This window comes from Geotrypetes seraphini, chromosome 5 (genome assembly GCF_902459505.1).
Source record: "Geotrypetes seraphini chromosome 5, aGeoSer1.1, whole genome shotgun sequence".
Classification (NCBI taxonomy): domain Eukaryota; kingdom Metazoa; phylum Chordata; class Amphibia; order Gymnophiona; family Dermophiidae; genus Geotrypetes; species Geotrypetes seraphini.
This window is the reverse complement of record NC_047088.1, coordinates 105,918,363-105,939,454: the sequence shown is the minus strand read 5'-3', so window position 1 is coordinate 105,939,454 and position 21,092 is coordinate 105,918,363. Positions and strand designations below refer to the sequence as shown.

Below are 21,092 nucleotides of genomic sequence, written 5' to 3'. Positions count from 1 at the left end.
TAGAGAAACAACCTGCTGTGTGCAACTGGTACTAATGCCAAGGGAGCCAGAGGCTGAGGAATACACTTACTTATAAAGGATCTCTTTGTACTTAGCCATCTGACAGACAGGAGAAGAACTCCAGGCCTGGAATCTAGTGAGGAGTGTGTGGCGCAGTGGTTGAAGCTACAGCCTCAGCACCCTGGGGTTGTGGGTTCAAACCCCGCGCTGCTCCTTGTGACCCTGGGCAAGTCACTCAGTCCTCCATAGCCCTAGGTACGTTAGATAGACTGTGAGCCCACCGGGACAGATAAGGAAAAATGCTTGAGTACCTGATTGTAAAAACCGCTTAGATAACCTTGATAGGCGGTATATAAAAACCTAATAAACTTGAAACATCCGAGGCAGAAAAACAGGCAAAACAGAATATACTGAGGGTGGGTGGGCCATATGGACTCTGGAGGAGATTAACAGAAAGAAAATTATCCAGGTAAGAGCCTAATCTTTCATTCTGTTACATCTACTCCTGAGTCCATATGTATGGTAACGTACCAAAGCAATGGCTGACATCTATGGTAGGACAGAAGAGCCAGCCTGCATGACTGAGGACCCCAAAAGTGGCATCCTCTTGAGCCACCACATCTCTGCGGGAGGAACTGCCTAAGACTCTGCACAGGAAGATGTGACGCTTTGAGAGAAACTGGCTTACCACAGGCAATATATGCCGAAGAGATGGCCATGAGAATCCATCTTGCTATAGATGCCTTGGACGCTGGCCTACCATGCTGAGACTGACTGGTCAACATGAACAAATGGCCCAAAAGGTGAAAATCATTGGTCTTTTCCAAGTACAATTTCCTCAGCAACCTATCCAGAGCACCAGCATGGGGTTGGAGAGGGCAAAGGGAGTTGGGGTGGGTGAAAAGGCTATTTTAAAAAATTTCCTAACTGGGAAGGAAAAGTGAATCGAATCAAAAAATCAATTCAGTAGGCCAAGTCAAATTGAAATTTTTTTCCTTTAATTGGGCAGCACTAGTAGGGACACTGTGCTCTGCCTCTGTGTGGGAGTTGTTCAAAGCTGTAAGTATTCTCACTTCTGCAAGTCCAGTTTATGGAAATGGATTGATCACCATATGTATGGACTCCGGAGTAGATGTAACAGAATCATTGCTAAAAAATGCCTTTTCTAACAGAAGAAATGTTAAAAGATGGCTCATATATCCGGGACTTGACCACTCGTTTGTGACCATCTCTGGGAATAAGTGGTCAAAGTCAAACTGTTGAGAATGGCTGATTTTTCATGTCATGTCTTGTCATGATACCAAGATTTGTAACAGAGCAGACACCATGGAGGGAGTAGAAAACATGAAAAAGGATCTACCAAAGTTATAGGAATGGTCTAATATCTGGCAACCAGAGCAGGATTAACCAATGGGCCAAGTAGGCATGTGCCTAGGGCCCGAAATGGTCAGTGGGGCCCGATGAAGGAGGGCATCAACATTGTTTTTTCCAAACGGCGATGGACCTCTCCAGCATCGATCGGCAATGCGGGCCCCATCCTAATCTGCAACACAGCCCCCTCCATCGATGGAAAGTAAGACAAGCAAGCAACGTGGGTAAGGAAGGCAACGGGAACTGTAATTGTGCAAGATGCTGCTTGCCCAAAGCTTCCCTCTGACATAGCTTCCTGTTTCTGCCTGGGCGCATGGTGGGGTGGGGCGGGGGGCCCAGTGTACTTATGTGACTAGGGGCCCTCGACGAATTAATCCTGCCCTGCTGGCAAATAAAATTCAATGCATTTGGGGATTAATAATCAGAAAGAACCGTATATGCTGGGAGGGGAGAGGCTGATATGCACGGAAGGGGACAGGGACCTTGGGGTGATAGTGTCCGAAGATCTAAAGGTGAAAAAGCAGTGCGACAAGGTAGTGGCTGCTGCCAGATGGATGCTGGGCTGTACAAAGAGAGGCGTGACCAGTAGAAGAAAGAAGGTGTTGATGCCCCTGTACAAGTCATTGGTGAGGCCCCACTTGGAGTTTTGTGTTCAGTTTTGGAGACCGTATTTGGTGAAGGACATGAGAAGACTTGAAGTGGTCCAGAGGAGGGTGACGAAAATGATAGGAGGTTTGCGCCAAAAGACCTATGAGGAGAGACTGGAAGCCCTGAATATGTATACCCTAGAGGAAAGGACGGACAGGGGAGATATGATTCAGACGTTTAAGTACTTGAAAGGTATTAACGTAGAACAAAATCTTTTCCAGAGAAAGTAAAATGGTAAAACTAGTGCATAATTTGAGGCTGATGGGTGGAAGACTCAAGAGCAATGTAAGGAAATTCTACTTTACAGAGAGGGTGGTGGATGCCTGGAATGTGCTCCCAAGAGAGGTGGTGGAGAGGAAAACGGTGACGAAGTTCAAAAAAGCATGGGATGAACACAGAGGATCTAGAATCAGAAAATAATACTAAATATTGAAGCACTAAGGCCAGTCCCGGGCAGACTTGCACGGTCTGTCGGTACATAGCTGTTTGATTGAGGATGGGCTGGGGAGGGCTTCAATGGCTGGGAGGGTGTAGATGGGCTGGAGTAAGCTTTGATGGAGACTTCAGTAGTTGGAACCTAATCACAGTACCGGGCAGAGCTTTGGATTCTTGCCCAGAAATAGCTAAGAAGAAAAAATAAATAAATAAAATTGAATCAGGTTGGGCTCTGCCATCATCTACTATATTACTTTGTTACTAAACAGTTTGCAAAAGTTTGGACTATTATTTTAGTCATCTTTTCCCACAGATGGTCATATATTATTCTGAATGCTAATGTGCACAATTTAAGTATGGTACAAGCTTCTTTTGGGAGCCACTATAAGTTAAATAATAAAATTAATTATTAAATTTTTGGGTATTACATAATAATCTTCTTGTGTTATTTTGCTGTTTGTAATCATTTTCATAGTTTTTCAGGACACCCTGTATAAAGAATGTTACAGTAATCTATGTAAGAATAAGAGCTTGAATAATAATCTTAAATTGATTGAATAAAATTACTCTTGAATGCACTGAAGTTGACTAAGTTTGCAAAAAACTTTTTATATCAATATATTGATCTGATTATCCATAGTCAAAGAAGAGCCTAAAAAAAATTTACTGTCTGATGCCTTCAAGTATGATTCAAATAGGGGCCTATATTCAAAGCAATTTATCTGGCTACTGACCAGTTACATTGCTTGGTCAGGGCTACCTGCTAATATTTAGTGGCACTTAACCAGCTAAGAGGAAGATTCTCAAATATTGGCAGTAAAATCCAACAGGCCACTGTCGCAGGCATAAAGGTAATAATTTCAAAAAGATAAGTCATTCTCGAAACACCGTGCATGCAAATGAGGTTCATGGAGGGTTGCCAAATTTACATGAGATGAGTCGCTGGTGATAGTGATTGGCACATGTGCAGAATAGACCACGGTAAGAAGCGTACATGTATGCATGTGCCGGGAAAAGCTGAGCCGTAGGCACATATATTGTGTGCTTGCATTATTAGAGCACAATATATGCACGTCATCAGCAAATGCAACGTCATTGTGTCATTCATAGGTGTGCCAGTGCTATTGGATGAAAGGGAAGGGAAGTGCAAACGTCGACTTTCAACAGAAGGAAAGGTGTGAGAGGGGATTAATGACAGAGATGTTTAAAGACCTACATGGTATAAATGTGCATGAGTCGAGTCTCTTTCATTTGTAAGGAATGAGAGGGCATAGGATGAAGTTAAGAGGTGATAGGCTCAGGAGTAATCTAAGGGAATACTTTTTTGTAGAAAGGGTGGTAGATGCATGGAACAGTCTCCCAGAAGAGGTGGTAGAGACAGAGACTGTGTCTTAATTCAAGAAGGTGTGGGATAGGCATGTGGGATCTCTTAGAGAAAGGAAGAGATGATGGTTACTGCGGATGGGCAGACTAGATGGGCCATTTGACCTTTATTTGCTATCATGTTTCTATGTTTCTATAACACCACAGAGAGTCCACGAAAGGAGGCCCACGAAAGCAGAAGCAATGGAGAGAAACAGTGGGACTGGACAAGAAACTTTCAAAAGAGCCAAAGGAGAGAAGCCAGATGACGTTTATTTTAATCCAAACATATAAGGTGATAAAGACCTGACACAGTACTGTGTTTCGGCTTATCAATACGCCTGCATCAGGGGTCACTGTAAAACTATGCTTCACTGAAAATGATAAAACATCAAATCACAGCCAAGCATAATGTCTAGATGTTGAAGTCAAGGAGTATGCTGGGGCCATTTCTTCCTCCTCCTATGTTTCTGTAAGACACGCTTTTAATACAAGTACTCAAGAAGCGTGCTTTTGAGATCTTTTCATTCCCCTTAAAACTATGTGAATGATGTATTTTTAAAAAAAATTTTATGATGAGCCACAGACAGAAACATACTCCTGAGACACACTTTCCACAGTACCAGCACCCCCAGACCAGTTGGTAATTTTTGGTTGTCAAAAGCCAGCACCACGCTTGGGGAATCACCCGGCAATGATACAGAATCGCCTGAAGTGCTTCTCTAAATATTGATGAGCCCATTTTACTACCAATTTAATATTTATGACCTCGTAATACATTTGCATGGCAGAGTTGGTGTCTGCCAAGAAGTTTGGAAAAGACTATGGTGAGCTGTTCTGATAATCGACCAGTAAATTAGTGTCACGCTAAACCAGCTGGTGCTGATTTAGCCACCACTGTTAAAGGCATGGTAAGTATTGAGAATCCTCCCCTAAGTGCTGCTAAATTCATGGTTATCACCTAATTCAAAGCTGGCTATGTTGGGGGCATTCCTGGGGTGAAGTCAGCACTTGGCCGCTTAAGGATATTCAGCCCTTAAGCAACCAGGGATTATTGAATAAATGGAACTGAGTGTTAGCCAGCTTAAAAATAACCAGATATTCAAAGTCGAAGCCTTCAAACAAGATGCTAGGAATTGTTAGAAAATGGATGGTTAACAAGGCTACTCTACTTTATTTTATTTTTTCACTTTTTGTTTTTGTTTTCTTTTTATTCATTTTACATTTTATTGTAAACCGCTTAGATTTACCTTGGTTTTATATTTGCGGTATATTAAATAACTTGAACTTGACTAATCCCCTCCCCACCCTCCTTTTTATCAAGCTGCACTAGAGGTTTTTAGTGTGAGCTGGTAAGTGCTCCGATGCGGAGTATTTACCATGCCGACTCATGCTACAAACCTCTAGCACAGCTTGGTAAAAGGGGCCCTAAGAATGATATAATGCCCCTGTATCGCTTCATCGTGAATATTGTGTTCAATTCTGGTCGCCTTATCTCAAAAAAGATATAGTGGAACTAGAAAAGGTTCAAAGAAGAGCAACCAAGATTATAAAGGGGATGGAACTCCTCTCATGTGAGGAAAGACTAAGGAGATTAGGGCTCTTCAGCTTGGAAAAGTGACGACTGAGGGGAGATATTATTGAAGTGTACAAAATCCTGAGTGGAGTAGAATGGGATCAAATTTTTTTTTTTTTTTTACTCCATTAAAAAATTAGAAAGACTAGGGAACACTTGAAGTTACAGGGAGATATTTGTAAAACCAATTGGAGGAAATATTTTTTCACTCAGAGAATAGTTAAGCTCTGGAATACATTGCCAGAGGTTGTGGTAAGAACAGTTAATGTAGCTGGTTTTAAGAAAGGTTTGGACAATTTCCTGGAGGAAAAATCCATAGCCTGTTATTGAGATAGACATGGGGGAAGCCACTGCTTGCTCTGGATTGGTAGCATGGAATGTTGCAATTTGGGTTTTGGCCAGGTACTTATGACCTGGATTGGCCACTGTGAAGATGGGATACTGGGCTAGATAAACCATTGGTCTGACCCATTAAGGCTATTCTTATGTTCTTATGGTGGTAAGCAAAATGCTCACCACTGCCGGCTAATATTGGCTCCTTTGTTACCAGTAACAAGGCTATCGCAAGAAAACATAGCTGTGGAACAACCTAATCAAAGTATTTTAATTTTGTCTTTATTTAATATCAGATAATGAGAAGAAACCCAATTTTCTACTTTATTAAAGCAGTCTTGCGCCTTATCTGTTAAGTCTTTTAAGTAAAAAAGCACAGAGATCAGTAAAGTGATATCGTCAGAATAGGTATAAAAGCTGGCCCAACTTGGGTCAGTTAATTACCAAAAGAGCTCATTAAAATATTTACAAAAGGATTGGAGACAAAGGTGGCCCTTGAAGAACTCTAAATTTTATCCCCCAGGATCAGAAGAAGTATCAGATATTTTTACCCTGTATGTTCCAGAGAAAAGCCCCTAAGCCAATTGAACACTTTGCCAGCAATTGTAATAAGAGATTGTGGTCCAGCAAGTCAAAGACTGATGAAAAACTGTAGAATTATTGCCTGATGACTTCTATATAACAGATTTCTAATTTCAGATATCAAAGAACCTAAAAGGGTTTTTGTATAAAACCTTTGTCGAAGCCTGACTATGATGGATGGTGTATTTAATGTGATTCCAACTAAATTAGATAACTGTTCAGCAACTAAACATTGTACAATTTTTGTAAAGATTGGGATATTTGCAACTGGCCTATAGTTGGAGAAATCATTACAGTCATATGATAGATTTTTTAGGATGGAAATCAATAAAATATTTATTGCCCAATGAACTTGGAAACTGTTCCTGCTCAAATAAACCCTCCAACTTGGTAGAAAGCTATGATAGAAATATGTAGGACAAGTATCCAATTCATGATAAGAGGTACAAACCTTTAGCAATAAACGTGTATCTGTTGGCTGGAATGGGAGAAAGCTCTCCCATAACTGATCTGCAGGAGCACAATTACTCTTTTTATATGCAGATGCCTTTGACTAGATCCTGCTGTAATTGAAGATCGGTTTTGGTACTTAAAATAATCAGCATGCTCACTCGCAGTTGGTGAAGGCATAGCACGAGAATTGGGGCAAAGTTAGATCTTTTGTTTAACTGATGCTATCAACCACCCTAAATGATTTCTTTGATTAGTCCTCTTTCAAATGCACTAATTATGTGACCACTCAACTTTTATTGCTATCCCAGTGAAAAAGATACAGATTTAAGCACTTCAAGACAAGTTATCAAATGACTTGATACAGCCACGTAGCACAAGTGACTGTCGCAAGGGAATTTTTCTCAGAACATGCGATTTATGATGTAGAATTATCAGAGTTTATCTAACAATGATTTCTAGTAAAACACTTGGCACAAAGTTCAGCCTTTTAGATGTTGCTGCAATCTGTGTTATTTTTATCTCATTAAGTTCTCTTATCTGGCTGCCAAGTTGCTTATTTCTAACAACTCTTCAATTTTCTCATTGCATAATTCCAAATTCCTTAAAACTAATCGATACTTTGTGTGATGCTTTTGACCTAACCCAATTAGATTGAATTAAGAACGCTTGGAAAGGGAAATTTCACATTGTCCAAATCTAGTGACACTGTTATTTAGATTTTTAAATATAGCTTTAAATTATGTTAATTTTATACAAATCCTGTGTATCATTTTTTTGTAGTTGTAATTCTCTTTATAAGGTTTTTCCTTTGCAAATTTGCTGCAGTCTCAGGAGTTCTTCCAGAGGGGGGGGGGGGGTGGAATAATCCTGCTCAAAGACTCAAAGGAATCTGCTGCTCATTCACACAAAATAAAAAGTCGTCATATAAAAATATTGTTTCATAAAAAATAACAATTTTATAGTAGGAATAATGGTAGTAGGTACAAGCATATTCCACTCAGGGCCAGATTAACTCTATATTGGACCCAAGGCAAGCATATATTTGTGGGCCCTCCTACCAGGGTCTCGCTTCTCCATCATTATTTCACCCCTCCAGAAGTAGCAGGGAAAAGTGCAACAACTAGCTGTGGATATGACAGCAATAATAGTTTGTGAGTGAGCATGGAGACTATGCAAACACATGCTTGAATGGAGAAGCTTAATGGGTAGAGCTGGAGAGCAGCTAAGTTACCCAGTTTTAAAGGGAAACTCAGTCCTAGATTTCTGCAACTATCCTGGTACATTATGGGACCTGAAGTGCTGATTTCAATTGGTGGTATCAGGAACTACCAAAAGAACACTGAATTGTGATATACTGTAAGTTCAAAAATAGGGCTGGAGCTGGGTAACTTGGCAGTTCTGCAACAGTGAGCTGAGAATTAGAAAGCAGGACACGTCATTTTCACTCTCCATTGCCTCTGGCATAAACTATAGATTCCAAGGGTGGACTGCTCAAGAGAGTGAGATTTAAGGCCAATCTGTACTGTAGAAGATTTAAATTTACAAAGTTTTAAAGGTGAAAAAAAGATTCACAAATGTTAAAAGCAAAATAAAATACAGTAAAACCTTGGTTTGCAAGCATAATTTGTTCCGGAAGCATCTCATATATCAAAGCGAATTTCCCCATAGGAAATAATGGAAACTCAGACGATTCATTCCACAACCTAAAAATTTTAATACAAAATACTATACAACCTAAGAAACCCGCCTCGCACTGCTGCAGCTCCCACACCAACGGGGCGCTGACCAATTGCAAGGCTTGTCACATGACGTATGGACTTCTTGAATTATCTGGGGGTTACACAAAGGACACTCAGTCACAGGTAGAAATTAGCAAGGAAAGAAAAAAAAATAAAGAGAGAGAAGCTGGGAACGCCCAGGGGCTGAGGCAGGGCCGGCACTTTAAAGCGAGGAAGCTTCCTGCGCCTCCCACGCACGCATGCGAGCTGTGCTGCTACCTTCTTGTCTGTACGCATGGGCGCACACACCTTACTTGCCACGACACCCACACTTGAAGTCGTGATGCTTGTGCTGCGCTCAGCTATGTGACGGGTGTATGTTGTGCATACTTGTATTGCACTCAGCGGTGATGACATGACATGCGTATACGTATTCGTATTGCAAAACAACGCTTGTTAATCAAGTTAAAATTTTATAAAACGTTTTGCTTGTCTTGCAAAACTCTCGTACACCAGGTTACTCGCAAACCAAGGTTTTACTATATTTAGTTTGTGGTTTTGGGTTTTTTTTAGCTTCTGAAAGAATATAGGCAGAGTGGAAGCATTATTTAGACCAGTGTCCAGCAAACTTTCTTGAGCAGCAGCACACTAAAAGTAGTGGCCATGGCTCGAGGCATCTGGAAGTGCGTGGATATCACCATGATGACATCATGTGCATGCGTGACATCATCATATCAATGCCCACGTGTGTGTGAAGGCCCTCCAGGCCACAAGGGAAGAGGGCCAGAGAGAAGAATAGGTGCTGGTGCCCACTGATTGCCTACAGGACGTGCCTCTCGCCACAAGAGGCATGTCCTGTAGGCAGTCAGCTAGCGCGAGCGCCTCTCCTCCTCTCCAGTGTACCACGGCACAACTGAAATCTCAGGAGGCGCACACTAGTGTGCCTTGGCACACAGTTTGAGATACACTGATTTAGACAGTGCTCAAGGAAGTAAAGAAGGCAATAAATGACAAAAAAGTATCCTTCCGGAGATGGAAAAAGGATCCAACGGAGGAAAATCACCAGGCGCACAGGAAATGCCAAAAAGAATGTCACCGAGAGGTTAGAAAAGCAAAAGGGAAATACGAAGAGGGGCTGGCCAGGGAAGCAAAAAACTTCAAGGCATTCTTCAGTTACGTAAAGGGGAAACGACCAGCGAGAGAGGAGGTGGGGCCGTTGGACGATGGGGATAGGAAGGGAGTGATTAAGGAGGACAAAGAGGTAGCTGAGAGGTTGAACACGTTCTTCTCGTCGGTTTTCACGAGAGAAGACACATCTAATATACCGGACTCAGAGGAGCTCATGAGTGGGGAACAGGCTGAAAAATTGGAGCACATAGAGGTAAGTAAGGAGGATGTCCTCAAACAGATAGACAGGTTAAAATGCGGCAAATCACCGGGTCCGGACGGGATCCACCCAAGGGTTCTGAAGGAACTAAGACAAGAAATAGCAGGCACAATCCAGCATGTTTGTAACCTATCCTTGAAAGCTGGAGAGGTACCAGAGGACTGGAAATTGGCGAATGTCACACCTATCTTCAAGAAGGGATCGAGAGGTGACCCCGGGAACTACAGGCCGGTGAGCCTGACTTCAATTATAGGGAAGATGGTGGAAGCTATGATAAAGGACGGCATTTGCGAGCACATTGAGAGAAATGGCCTACTGAGAACAAGCCAGCACGGTTTCTGTAAGGGAAGGTCGTGCCTAACGAACCTTCTGTACTTCTTTGAGGGAATAAGCAGTCGGGTGGACATTGGGGAACCCATCGACATCATTTACCTCGATTTTCAAAAGGCTTTTGACAAGGTACCACATGAAAGGCTGCTTAGGAAACTGTGGAACCACGGGGTGGGAGGGGATGTGCACAGATGGATCGAGCACTGGTTGTCGGGTAGATTGCAGAGGGTCGGAGTAAAGGGACAATACTCTGACTGGCGGGGAGTCACGAGCGGTGTGCCGCAGGGATCGGTGCTGGGGCCGTTACTCTTCAACATATTTATCAATGACCTGGAAAAGGAGGCAAAGTGCGAGGTTATAAAATTTGCAGACGATACCAAACTGTGCGGTAGAGTTAGCTCCAGGGAGGAGTGTGAGGACCTGCAAAGGGACCTAGACAAGCTGGAAGACTGGGCAAACAAATGGCAAATGCGCTTCAATGTGGAAAAATGCAAGGTTATGCATATAGGGAAAAAGAACCCGTTGTTCAACTACAAATTGGGGGGGGGGCATTGTTGGGAGAAAGCAATCTTGAGAGAGACTTGGGTGTGCTGGTGGATGCATCACTGAAGCCATCTGCACAGTGCGCAGCGGCCTCAAAAAAAGCCAACAGAATGCTGGGCATCATAAAGAGGGGCATAACTACCAGGACGCGGGAAGTCATCATGCCACTGTACCGAGCGATGGTGCGTCCGCATCTGGAATACTGCGTTCAATATTGGTCGCCGTACCTCAAGAAGGACATGGAGGTACTTGAGAGAGTCCAAAGGAGAGCAACGAAACTGGTAAGAGGGCTGGAACACTACCCATATGCTGAGAGGTTGGATAGGCTGGGGCTCTTCTCTCTGGAAAAAAGGAGGCTCAGGGGTGATATGATAGAGACCTTCAAGATCATGAGGGGCATAGAGAGGGTGGATAGGGACAGATTCTTCAGGCTGAAGGGGACAACATGTACGAGGGGGCATTCAGAGAAACTGAAGGGAGATAGGTTCAAAACGAATGCAAGGAAGTTTTTTTTCACCCAGAGGGTCGTGGACACTTGGAATGCGCTACCGGAGGAAGTGATCAGGCAGAGTACGGTACAGGGATTCAAACAGAGACTGGATGGATTCCTGAGGGATAAAGGGATCGTGGGATACTGAGAAAGCTAACCAGAAAATAAATGTAGAAACCCAACCAGGTCGTGCAGGTGCAAGACCGGAGGGCTAGGACTTTGATAGGAAGATAGGACTCAATTAGGAAACCAAGGAGGCATGGGGGCACCTTCTGGTGATTTAGACAGGTCGTGACCTGTTTGGGCCGCCGCGGGAGCGGACTGCTGGGCAGGATGGACCTATGGTCTGACCCAGCGGAGGCACTGCTTATGTTCTTATGTTCTTAATTTGCTAACATAATTTAATAGTTAACTTCTCTCCACTTAGTATATCACTCATGGTGGAATTCTGCGCACAATATTTCATAATTTTGCAAAGTTTATTTGTAGTGCTTTGCGTAGAATTCTCCTATCGTGTTGTCCTCTACTTATGGTCCAGCATCCATGCTTTCTTCCCTCTCCTCCCCCTTCATGTATAGCATCCATGTCCCCTCCTCTCTCCTCACCCCCAACTTGCAGTGCAGCATCCATGTCCTCACCCCTCTCCTTCTCACCCTGCATGTCAGCATCCATGTCCCCTCCTCTCCCACTACTTGCAGTCCTGGATCCATGTCTCCTCCTCTCCCTCCCATACATGCAGTCCAGCATACATGTCCCCGTCCCCTTCACCCCCCTCCCCGCACGGGTCTGGCTTCTCTCCTTCCTCCCCCACTTGCAGTCCAGCATCCATGTCCCTGGCCTCTCTCCCTCCGACCAACCCCTCTCCCCTGTGAGATCAGACATACATGTGGGCTTACCAGAGCAGCAATGGCAGCGCTGTGAACAGGCTGCTTACAGCTGGCGCTGCTAGGACCTTCTCTCTGCCGCATCATCTATCTACAGGAAGTGATGCAGCAGAGGGAAGGCCCTGGCAGGGCCATCCAGAAGCAGCCCATTCTCAGCACTGTCCATGCTGGCCACCTGCTACCACTGCTGCTTCCTTGGGAGTACTGCAGGTATGTCTGATCTCATGGTGGTGGTGTTAGTGGTGGGGGAGTCAAACCAGTAATAAAATAAAAATAAAAATTAACCCAAAATTAATAAGATCCACACAAGGTTAATCAACTGGAGATAAATTACTTAATGAAGGAAGGAATCTCAGAATTGCCACTCCAAGGATCATAATAATATCATCCAAAAAGGAATTGAGGCGTGGGTATCTTTCATTGATCCAAAATCTTCATGTATTAAAGGACTTTCATTGTCAAATTGCTAAATTGCTTAATTTAATAAGTTATTACTACTCAAAACATTATCTAACTTATTTTTTATTAAATTCTTTTTTTAGATAATGCTTTGAGTAGTAATAACTTATTAAATTAAGCAATTTAGCAATTTGACAATGAAAGCCCTTTAATACATGAAGGTTTTGGATCAATGAAAGATACCCACGCCTCAATTCCTTTTTGGATGATATTATTATGATCCTTGGAGTGGCAATTATGAGATTCTTTCCTTCATTAAGTAATTTATTTCCAGTTGATTAACTTTGGTGATGGGGGGCCAGACCCATGCTGGGGAGAAGGAGAGGAGAGGACTGGGACAGAGACATGGATAGGGGCAGAACGGAAGGTCTGCACAGAATTCTGTGGAGAATTCTGCATGGATGGAGAATTCTGCGCAAATTATGCACTGCGCAGTTGTGCAGAATTCTGCCAGAAATAATATATGCACAGATACCAATAAACTTTTCCATTCCAGCCCAGATTTTAAAAAGAAACTTTTATTTATATGAGACTCCCCTTTCTAGAGACACAGAAACTTGTTGAGGTACTCTCTAGTAGAGAATGATATGGGGAAAAAATTTGTCCCTGTCTCCGCCCCATCCCCACGAGCTCTTCACAGTCCCATCCCCGCGAGCTTAGTCCCTGTCACTGTCCCATCCCCTTGAGCTCAGTCCCCATCACTGTCCCATCCCCATGAGCTCAGTCCCCGTCACCACACCGTTCCCATCTGATGCAACCGGAAACCAGAGGAGACTTTTCCAGCAGCCACACGCGACTTCAAGGTTCTGGCTCAGATGTGAAATTATGGACACTGCTGTCCACCTGCGATGTCCAAACCACTGCTCTGCACACTAACTGCCCTCATCCATCTGAGCTCACATAGAGGCTGCCCAAATCTTACCAGTCCTTGAAGTGAGGGCAATGGTCATAAGTAGTGCATTCCAGATCACTTCTTCCCTCCCAGAGATTCTCTGAGCCCTGCCACAGAGTTGCTTACTGAGCAGTACATCAGTGAGAACATGAAACAGAGAAGAGGGATCAAGGCCAGAACCCTTTGAATTGGTAGGGGGGGGAGGGGGGTCAATATTCAAAAGCTTTGTGTGGCCAGTGGCTGTGCCAGCTGCACAGCACTTTTTATTTTATTAATTTCAGTCATTTACACAATACTGGCTGTTTAAGTTGTAAAAGGCCAAAGTTATCATTTTTGATTTGGGCAGTCCCGGAACAGTGCTAAAAGATAGCTGACAAGTGGCAACATTGAGCTGCCCACTGGATAACTTTAAGTGCTATAAAAATACAAACTCTCTATATCCAAACACAGAACCTACACTTTGCCAAAATAACTCACAATTAATTAATAAAAGGGAGCCCTCAGTTATTAGCATTCAGCAGTACATATATTTATTACTATGTCCTATGTTTGTATGGAACTTTAAAGCTTCCGCCTATTAACATCCCTGGAGGTCTCCCCTATCCCCTATATTATTTAATTTATATATGACAACTGTAAAATATTTGACTCTATCTCCTTTAGAATCTATCTTTACATATGCTGACAACATTTTTATATTACTGTAAATTGATCCATTGCTTTCAAATTTGACTGGAGACTTTAAGAATGGACTTCCTTAGTCTGTATGAAATTGAATGCTTCTAAAACCAGACTGCTATGATTTGGTCCCTTACTACACAATCTACCTCAGGTTATAGCATTGAAAAAGGAGACTCCTGAACAATTGAATTTTCATCTAGAATCCTTGGTTTTATTTTAGATTCCTCTTTATCTTTAAATAATCAAATTAACAATTTATCTAAAAAGTGCTATTTTAGTTTACGGATGTTGAGGAGAGTTCGAGGTTTTTTTCATCAAAATCATTTTGCAGTTTTGGTTCAAGCAATTATTTTGGCACATCTGGATTATGCAAATTCCCCGTATATCGGATTAACCAAATTTAATCTGAAGAGGCTACAACTTATTCAGAACACTGCGGCCAAATTAATTTTTGAAAGACATAAATATGATCATGCCTCTCCATTGTTGAGGTTACTTCATTGGCTTCCTATTTACTGGCGAATTCAATTTAAATGTGCCAATGTAATTTTTAAAATTTTACATAGAATTTTTTCACCTTTATTGCCTCTATCATTTAACTCTCTTCAGTTTCACACTACCAGGAATACACATAAATTTAAATTGCTTTTCCCTTCTGTTAAAAGGATTAAAACCCTAGGTAAATTCTAACATTCCTTAGCCTATTCCTTGGTAAAAGTTTGGAACAATCGTCCCTCGATTATCAGAACGTCATTATCTCTATCACATTTTAGGAAAAATCTTAAAACTTATCTCATTCAGAGATTCTTAATTGAGGACTGATCTAATTTATTGAAATTTTTTCTATGTCCTTCATTATTTTTTCTATTATATTCTTTTAAACTTTGTTAACCAGTTCGAGTCCTTGCTGAAATGATCCGTTATATAAAATGGAAATTAGATTAGATTTCTGGCAGCTACACGCAACCTCAAGGCTCCGGCTGCTCCTAGAAAGAAAATTTAGAAATTGCCCGCCACGAAAGTAAGGGGAAGGGAAGGAGAGGGAGATGCCCGGATGGATGGAGTATGGAGGGAGGGAGCTCAATCGATGACCGCATGCGTTCCCTCCCTTAACTGCGGAGACAAGGCCATTCACTGCTCCACAGGGCGGTGAATGGCCTTGTCCCTGTAGCCGCAGGGAACACTGTTTTTTCCCCCACCGTTTCATTCTGTACTCTCTAGCCACCGTGTCATTCTCTACTCTCTAGCCCTCTTTTCTAGCACTGTCCCATTGCTCATATTAGGTACATTAGGTAGATTGTGAGCCCGCCGGGACAGACAGGGAAAAATGCTTGAGTACCTGAATAAATTCATGTAAACCGTTCTGAACTCCCCTGGGAGAACGGTATAGAAAAATTGAATAAATAAATAAATATGCTCCTTCAGGCAGAACCTCCTCCTCCTCCCCTGGTCTGCTCATCTTCATGTACATTCTGGCATTTGCTGCTAGTTCTTTTCTTCAGCTAATAGCAAACCCTTCAAATTTTTCCCCATTCTTCCGGCCTAATCTTTTCAACAGCCCTCACCAGACCACTCACTAGTTCCACTGATTCTCTCCAAAGACCCTGTGCCAGTGTGCAGAGATCTACTTTTCCCACAGTCCAGCCTCTCCTTCCTGTGACTAGAGCAGCCTTCCCATTGGCTGGAGCCTACCACAGCCTCTAGTAAAAAGGGAAACATGGAGAGCTGTAGTTGGCTAAACTCTGAAAAATATCTGCACACTTGGCCATCCTTCTGGCGCTGAGACAGATAATTCACATTTTTTAAGAATCCTGTAAAAATTCAGATAGTTTGCAATCCAACTTCCTGAATCCTGAGCATGGCTGATAATCCCCCTAAACTTTTGTGCCCAAAGCATGTACCTAGTTTGCCTATGCCTTAATCATGTTTTGATTCCAGTTCTACAAAACAGCATGAAAATTCAGGTTTAACAGATGCAAAACACATTTAAAAAAATGCAAATGTAGCACTCCTAAGTCCCTGGTGACCTGCCTTGCCTATCAAGACTTCTTTAAGAACATTTTAGGGATCTTCCGTTGCTTTTTAAGACTCTTCGTTCAATGTCTACACTCTTGTTTCTCCTTGGACTGATTTTCCTATCCTTTATCCTTGGGTGGATACTCTTCTTTAGATTCAGATGCAGATTTCTTCAGAAATTACCTACACACCAGACTTCTCCTTTGTCTCAGGACAAATGGACTTTGTCCTATTTTTTTCCCGACTTGGAGAGTAAAGCCCCGAGAGCAGGCCAGCTGGCAAGCCTGTCTATCTCATTCCTTGATTCCTACCAGTGACTCTGGCTGAGCTTGTATGTAGAGTATTAAGAGAGATTCCTCCCCTACTTAGAAACACCCACTTGTAGAACATGCTATTAATAAGTCCTAATAGGCCTTGCATTGCCATTTGTCAGGTTTACATCTAGCAAAAATCTGATCTTAAGCTTCTTCTTGTATTTTTGTGTGTTTCAGGCTTTCGATACCACGTTTCTCCATCAAGCGGCGCCTTAGCCAGTTCCCACGCCATGCCTTGCGCTTTCATTCATGGCAGATGCTAAAGCCACTGGCATATGCTGGGCTTAGGCCAACCAGCAAGGTGAGTTATAGAGGGGCTCAGTGCACTTTGGGGATGATGCATAGTACATGACGTCTAAAGCAAAATTATCTCCAAAATATACTGTGGCAATACAGTAAGAAGTGAGCGTGCAAATTACTACTGTGTTAAAAAGTTTGTGTTGCCAGGAAAAACTGTGTACACTGCAGCAGTAATCTATAGCTCATTGCCAAAATGTTCCCTTTCCTGTTCCCCTTCCTGGCTCACAAGTTGACAGAAAGAAAAAAAAAATTGGGGGTTACAAGATGAAGTGAGCCAGAAAGCTGCTTTTTTCCTGAGATCCCCAGCCACCTCCTCTATCATTTTTCATCAAGATAAAATCTTTGAAAACATGCACTTCTTTTGCTTATATTTGAAAACCTCATATTCTATGGACAGATTTGTTCTCAAAAACAACCTAGAAATGTCCAATAAAAGCACTAAAAAGGACAAAGATAAAGCGAAAGCAGTTGCTACGGGTGATTCTAAGAAGACCCAGTGCTAAGTGATGTGATTCTCATCGAGTTAACCAAAGCAGTCACAGTTGCTCTGGGACCAAAAATTGATAACCTAAATGCCAGCTTTCAGTCGCTTTCAAAATCTGTGTCTGATTTTAACTCCTAGGTAACGAGCATAGGAAAAATAAATCCATCTCACAGCAGAGAATCAAAAGACAAACAGTGAAGGTGACCTCTGTGTTCAACAAATTTATTGGTAAAAAAAACTCGACACTTATGTGTTTCAGCCTAACCGGCCTGCATCAGGAGTCTGCAGATAAATACAAATATAAAAGTTCAAATCCCACACTGCTCCTTGTGACCCTGGGCAAATCACTTAGTCCTCCATAGCCCCAGGTACATTAGATAAATTGTGAGCCCACCGGGACAGATAGGGAAAATGCTTGAGTACCTGATTGTAAAACCGCTTAGATAAGCTTGATAGGCAGTATATAAAATCCTAGTAAACTTGTATAAACTTGATTGATGCTGGTACTGTCATCTCGAAGTTGGGACATTAGATCATCTATTGTACTATTGTCCCTTGATACTTAAATTTTGGAGATCCATCTGGGATCAAGTGAACAAAATTTTGGAAAATCCAGTGGCCTCTGCTTGCCCTGGATCAGTAGCATGGAATGTTGCTACTCCTTGGGTTTTGGCCAGGTACTGGTGACCTGGATTGGCCACCATGAGAACGGGCTACTGGGCTTTATGGACCATTGGTCTGGCCCAGTAAGGCTATTCTTATGTTCTTATACCGTGTGATCAGACCTATGGGAAGGTTTAACTAGGCCCAGAATAGTGATAGCCCATGTTTTGAATTTTACATTAAAGTAACAGCTATTAAAGAATACAGAGCAAAGCAGGAGCTAAAGCATCAAAATTCCAAAATATTGCTTTTCCAAGATTGCTCAGTATATGTGGCAATTCGTCATAAAGGCTGCACAGATGTATGCAAGCACCTAGTGGAGAAACAGACCTGCTTCACTTTGCCGTTTCCATTAAAGCTTTAGGTTGTTCAGAATGGGAAAGTCCATAATTTTGAAACGAGTGAGTAGACCCGACAGAGTGGACCTCAATAATTTCCAAATTGGTCACAAGAGTAATTACTCTGTGAGATGCAGTGCTAATTTTCTTTTTGTTGGAATTGACATTAATGGCCATGAAGCACTCTTCTATTGATGTTGTGTGGAGGCTGTAGAGGTTTGAACCTTCTACTTACTGTCAGTTCGACTGTGTTTTATTTGTGAGATGACTCTCTGACCTACTTGGGATTGGTTAAGCAATTTTTTAAAATAACAAAACATCTGTGCACAGTGGGACAGAATAGAGGGTTAATGTGTTTCTTAGACTTTACTCCCATGTGGTTCGTTTCTTAGACTTTACTCCTTGTGGTTTGTTTCAGGTACTACTGCGGACTAGTGCTATGTTTGAGAGACTTTAGGGCATGGATTCTTTTAAGCATATTGGCATGGGACATGCTATTTGTGTTGTGGTGGGTTTTTTTTGTTTATAGGGGCTGGGTGCGTGTAATAATGACCTGGAAGGAGATGCAAACGGATGTGAGATGGGGTGGTGGGGGGAAGGTGTTGGTAGTATGGGGTACAGAAAGGAATGTATACGGGGGCATGCATGGGAATACAATTGCTATACAGTATTATTTCTGCTAATATGGTATTTCAGGTTTGCTGTCCATGAGGAAGATGCTCAGAGGTTTTCTGTGCAAGTAAGAGTGGTTAAAACCAGTCTTACTTGAAGAGAAGCTCTACTTCTGATGCTCAAAAGGGTTCTCTGGGAGGGGGGCGGGGGCTTCTACGGATAGCAGTAGCAGCCACTGAGAACCCTATACAAATGTATTATGAGGAGCTCATTAATTTGTATTTAAATGAGCACTCCTTGTAATGCCCACATCTTACCGGGGAATTTTTTACAGCAGGTCTGAAGCTGCCAGTAACTTATACAACACACACACAACAGCAGCTTAAAAAAAAACAAGCTGCAGCTGAATTGGCAGCCCTGCTGGTTCATCTGATCAGGATGCTGCTGCTGGATCAGCTGATCATGGCTTCCTTCTTCCCATGCCAGCTCAGCTGATTGGCGTCTCTGGTGATTCCTGCTGGTATAGCTGTTTATGGCTTCCCCTACTGGTTCAGCTGATTGTGGCTCTGGACCCTGATCAGATGATCCATCAGGAAGAGCAGCGGTGGCAGGAGAAGGAATGAGTCTGTTATTAAGACGGGTGGGGGGGGGGGCCTCTGCTTGTCCTGGATTAGTAGCATGGAATGTTGCTACTCTTTGGGTTTTGGTCAGGTACTGGTGACCTGGATTGGCTACTGTGAGAACAGGCTACTGGGCTTGATGGACCATTGGTCTGACCCAGTAAGGTTATTCTTATGTTCTGTGATGGGAGGGATGGGGGAAGGAGCTGTGCCTATCGCTTTGCTCTTTTGAACAGGTGCCAGGCACAGTTTCTTTCCTTTTTTACTGGGCCGCTCTGCACAATTAGCATGCATATGATGTGCATGTTATTGTGCTGAGCACAGTCCGGCAAAAGAAAATTGTTCTCAATCCGGCTTTCTTTGCCCGGTTGCTTGGAGCTTTGTGCATCCAGGCCCATGTTGCTGAGAAGGAGGCTGGACTTCCTGGTGATAGTTTTTTGATTTGTATCAGCTCAGATTCTGATCATCTTGTCTTTGGCTTCTGATGTGCAATGATATTAGATTTATAGCCTGGAATGAATCTGGTGTGAATTTACCCATTAAGAGATCCAGAATCAGCCAATTTTGGGTGGGCCTGTGCAGCAGTCTCTCTCTTTCCCTCATTTCCCACCCCCAGCCTGTGCAGCATCTCTCTTTCTCTTCAGTTTGCTGTCTGCGGTTCCTGCATACTGCCGGCAGCTGATCCGGAAGCCTTCCCTCTGGTGCAAAACACAAACGCATCAAGGGAAGGCTTCCTGGTTAGCCACCGGCAGCGTATAGCAACTGCTGCTGGTGGCATGTGGCTGCCTAGGTAGATGGGTGTGAGCCCAAACTGGGCAGGCCAGGCCTGTCCTGTGGCTATATCCCCTGCTAGACATCAGGCACCACCAGTTTGAATAATAGTGGCGCTAGAGGCAAGGACAAATGGACATTGCTCCTATTTTTCCACGTTTGCAGATGTATAGGGGAGGAAGGGATACATTAGGCTACTATCAATTTTTTTTTTTAATGTTGGGGCAAGATGGGGGAGATTGGGTTGAGGGAGGGGAGAGGACTGCTAGAGTTAGACTCAGGGCTGTGGAGTCGGTAGATAAATGTTCCAACTCCGACTCCTCAGTTTTTTGTACTTCAGACTCCGACTCCAATACCCGAAATTTCCTCCGACTCCGATTTCTCGACTCCAACTCCGACTCCACAGCACTGGTTAATTTTCAGATCGTTAAAATGGAATGTCAAGTTGAGAGAAATGAGCATTATCCCAGGACAAGCAGGCAGCATATTCTCACATGTGGGTGACGTCATCCACGGAGCCCCGATGCGGACAGCTTTTCAAGCAAACTTGATTGAAGATTTCAAGTTTGCTAGTGCTGCACCACGCATGTGTGTGCCTTCCTGATCCACTAGAGGGCGCATCCCCTCCTCATGGTCTTCAGTTCTTAGTTTTCCGCGGAGCCAGAAAGCCCTTTCTCTCTTCTCTGCGTTCTTATAAGTGCCTTTCTAGCACCGCGGCTTCTTTATTTTGTTAGGGAGTCGCTGTGCGTTTGTTGATTGATCGTGTATTTCTTTGTTTCAAAAAAAAAAAAAAAAAAGGACTTTTTATTGTGTTTCTGCTAGTTTCACCG

At 42.9% G+C, this 21,092-nt stretch overlaps 1 protein-coding gene across 5 annotated transcripts in view; it reads left to right on the top strand.

Moving 5' to 3' along the window:
• LOC117361593 (phosphatidylserine decarboxylase proenzyme, mitochondrial-like) overlaps positions 1 to 21,092 on the top strand; it is an 88,583-nt gene that overhangs the window by 40,742 nt on the left and 26,749 nt on the right. For 2 of the 5 annotated variants that reach the window (XM_033947151.1, XM_033947152.1), the window contains 2 exons: positions 3,985 to 4,111; positions 16,652 to 16,775. In XM_033947151.1, the coding sequence (XP_033803042.1) occupies positions 16,731 to 16,775 (45 nt within the window). In that variant the 5' untranslated portion in view covers positions 3,985 to 4,111; positions 16,652 to 16,730. Of the gene's footprint in view, positions 1 to 3,984; positions 4,112 to 4,572; positions 4,728 to 16,651; positions 16,776 to 21,092 lie in introns of those variants that run through there. The other 3 variants (XM_033947149.1, XM_033947150.1, XM_033947154.1) reach the window with 2 other exon arrangements.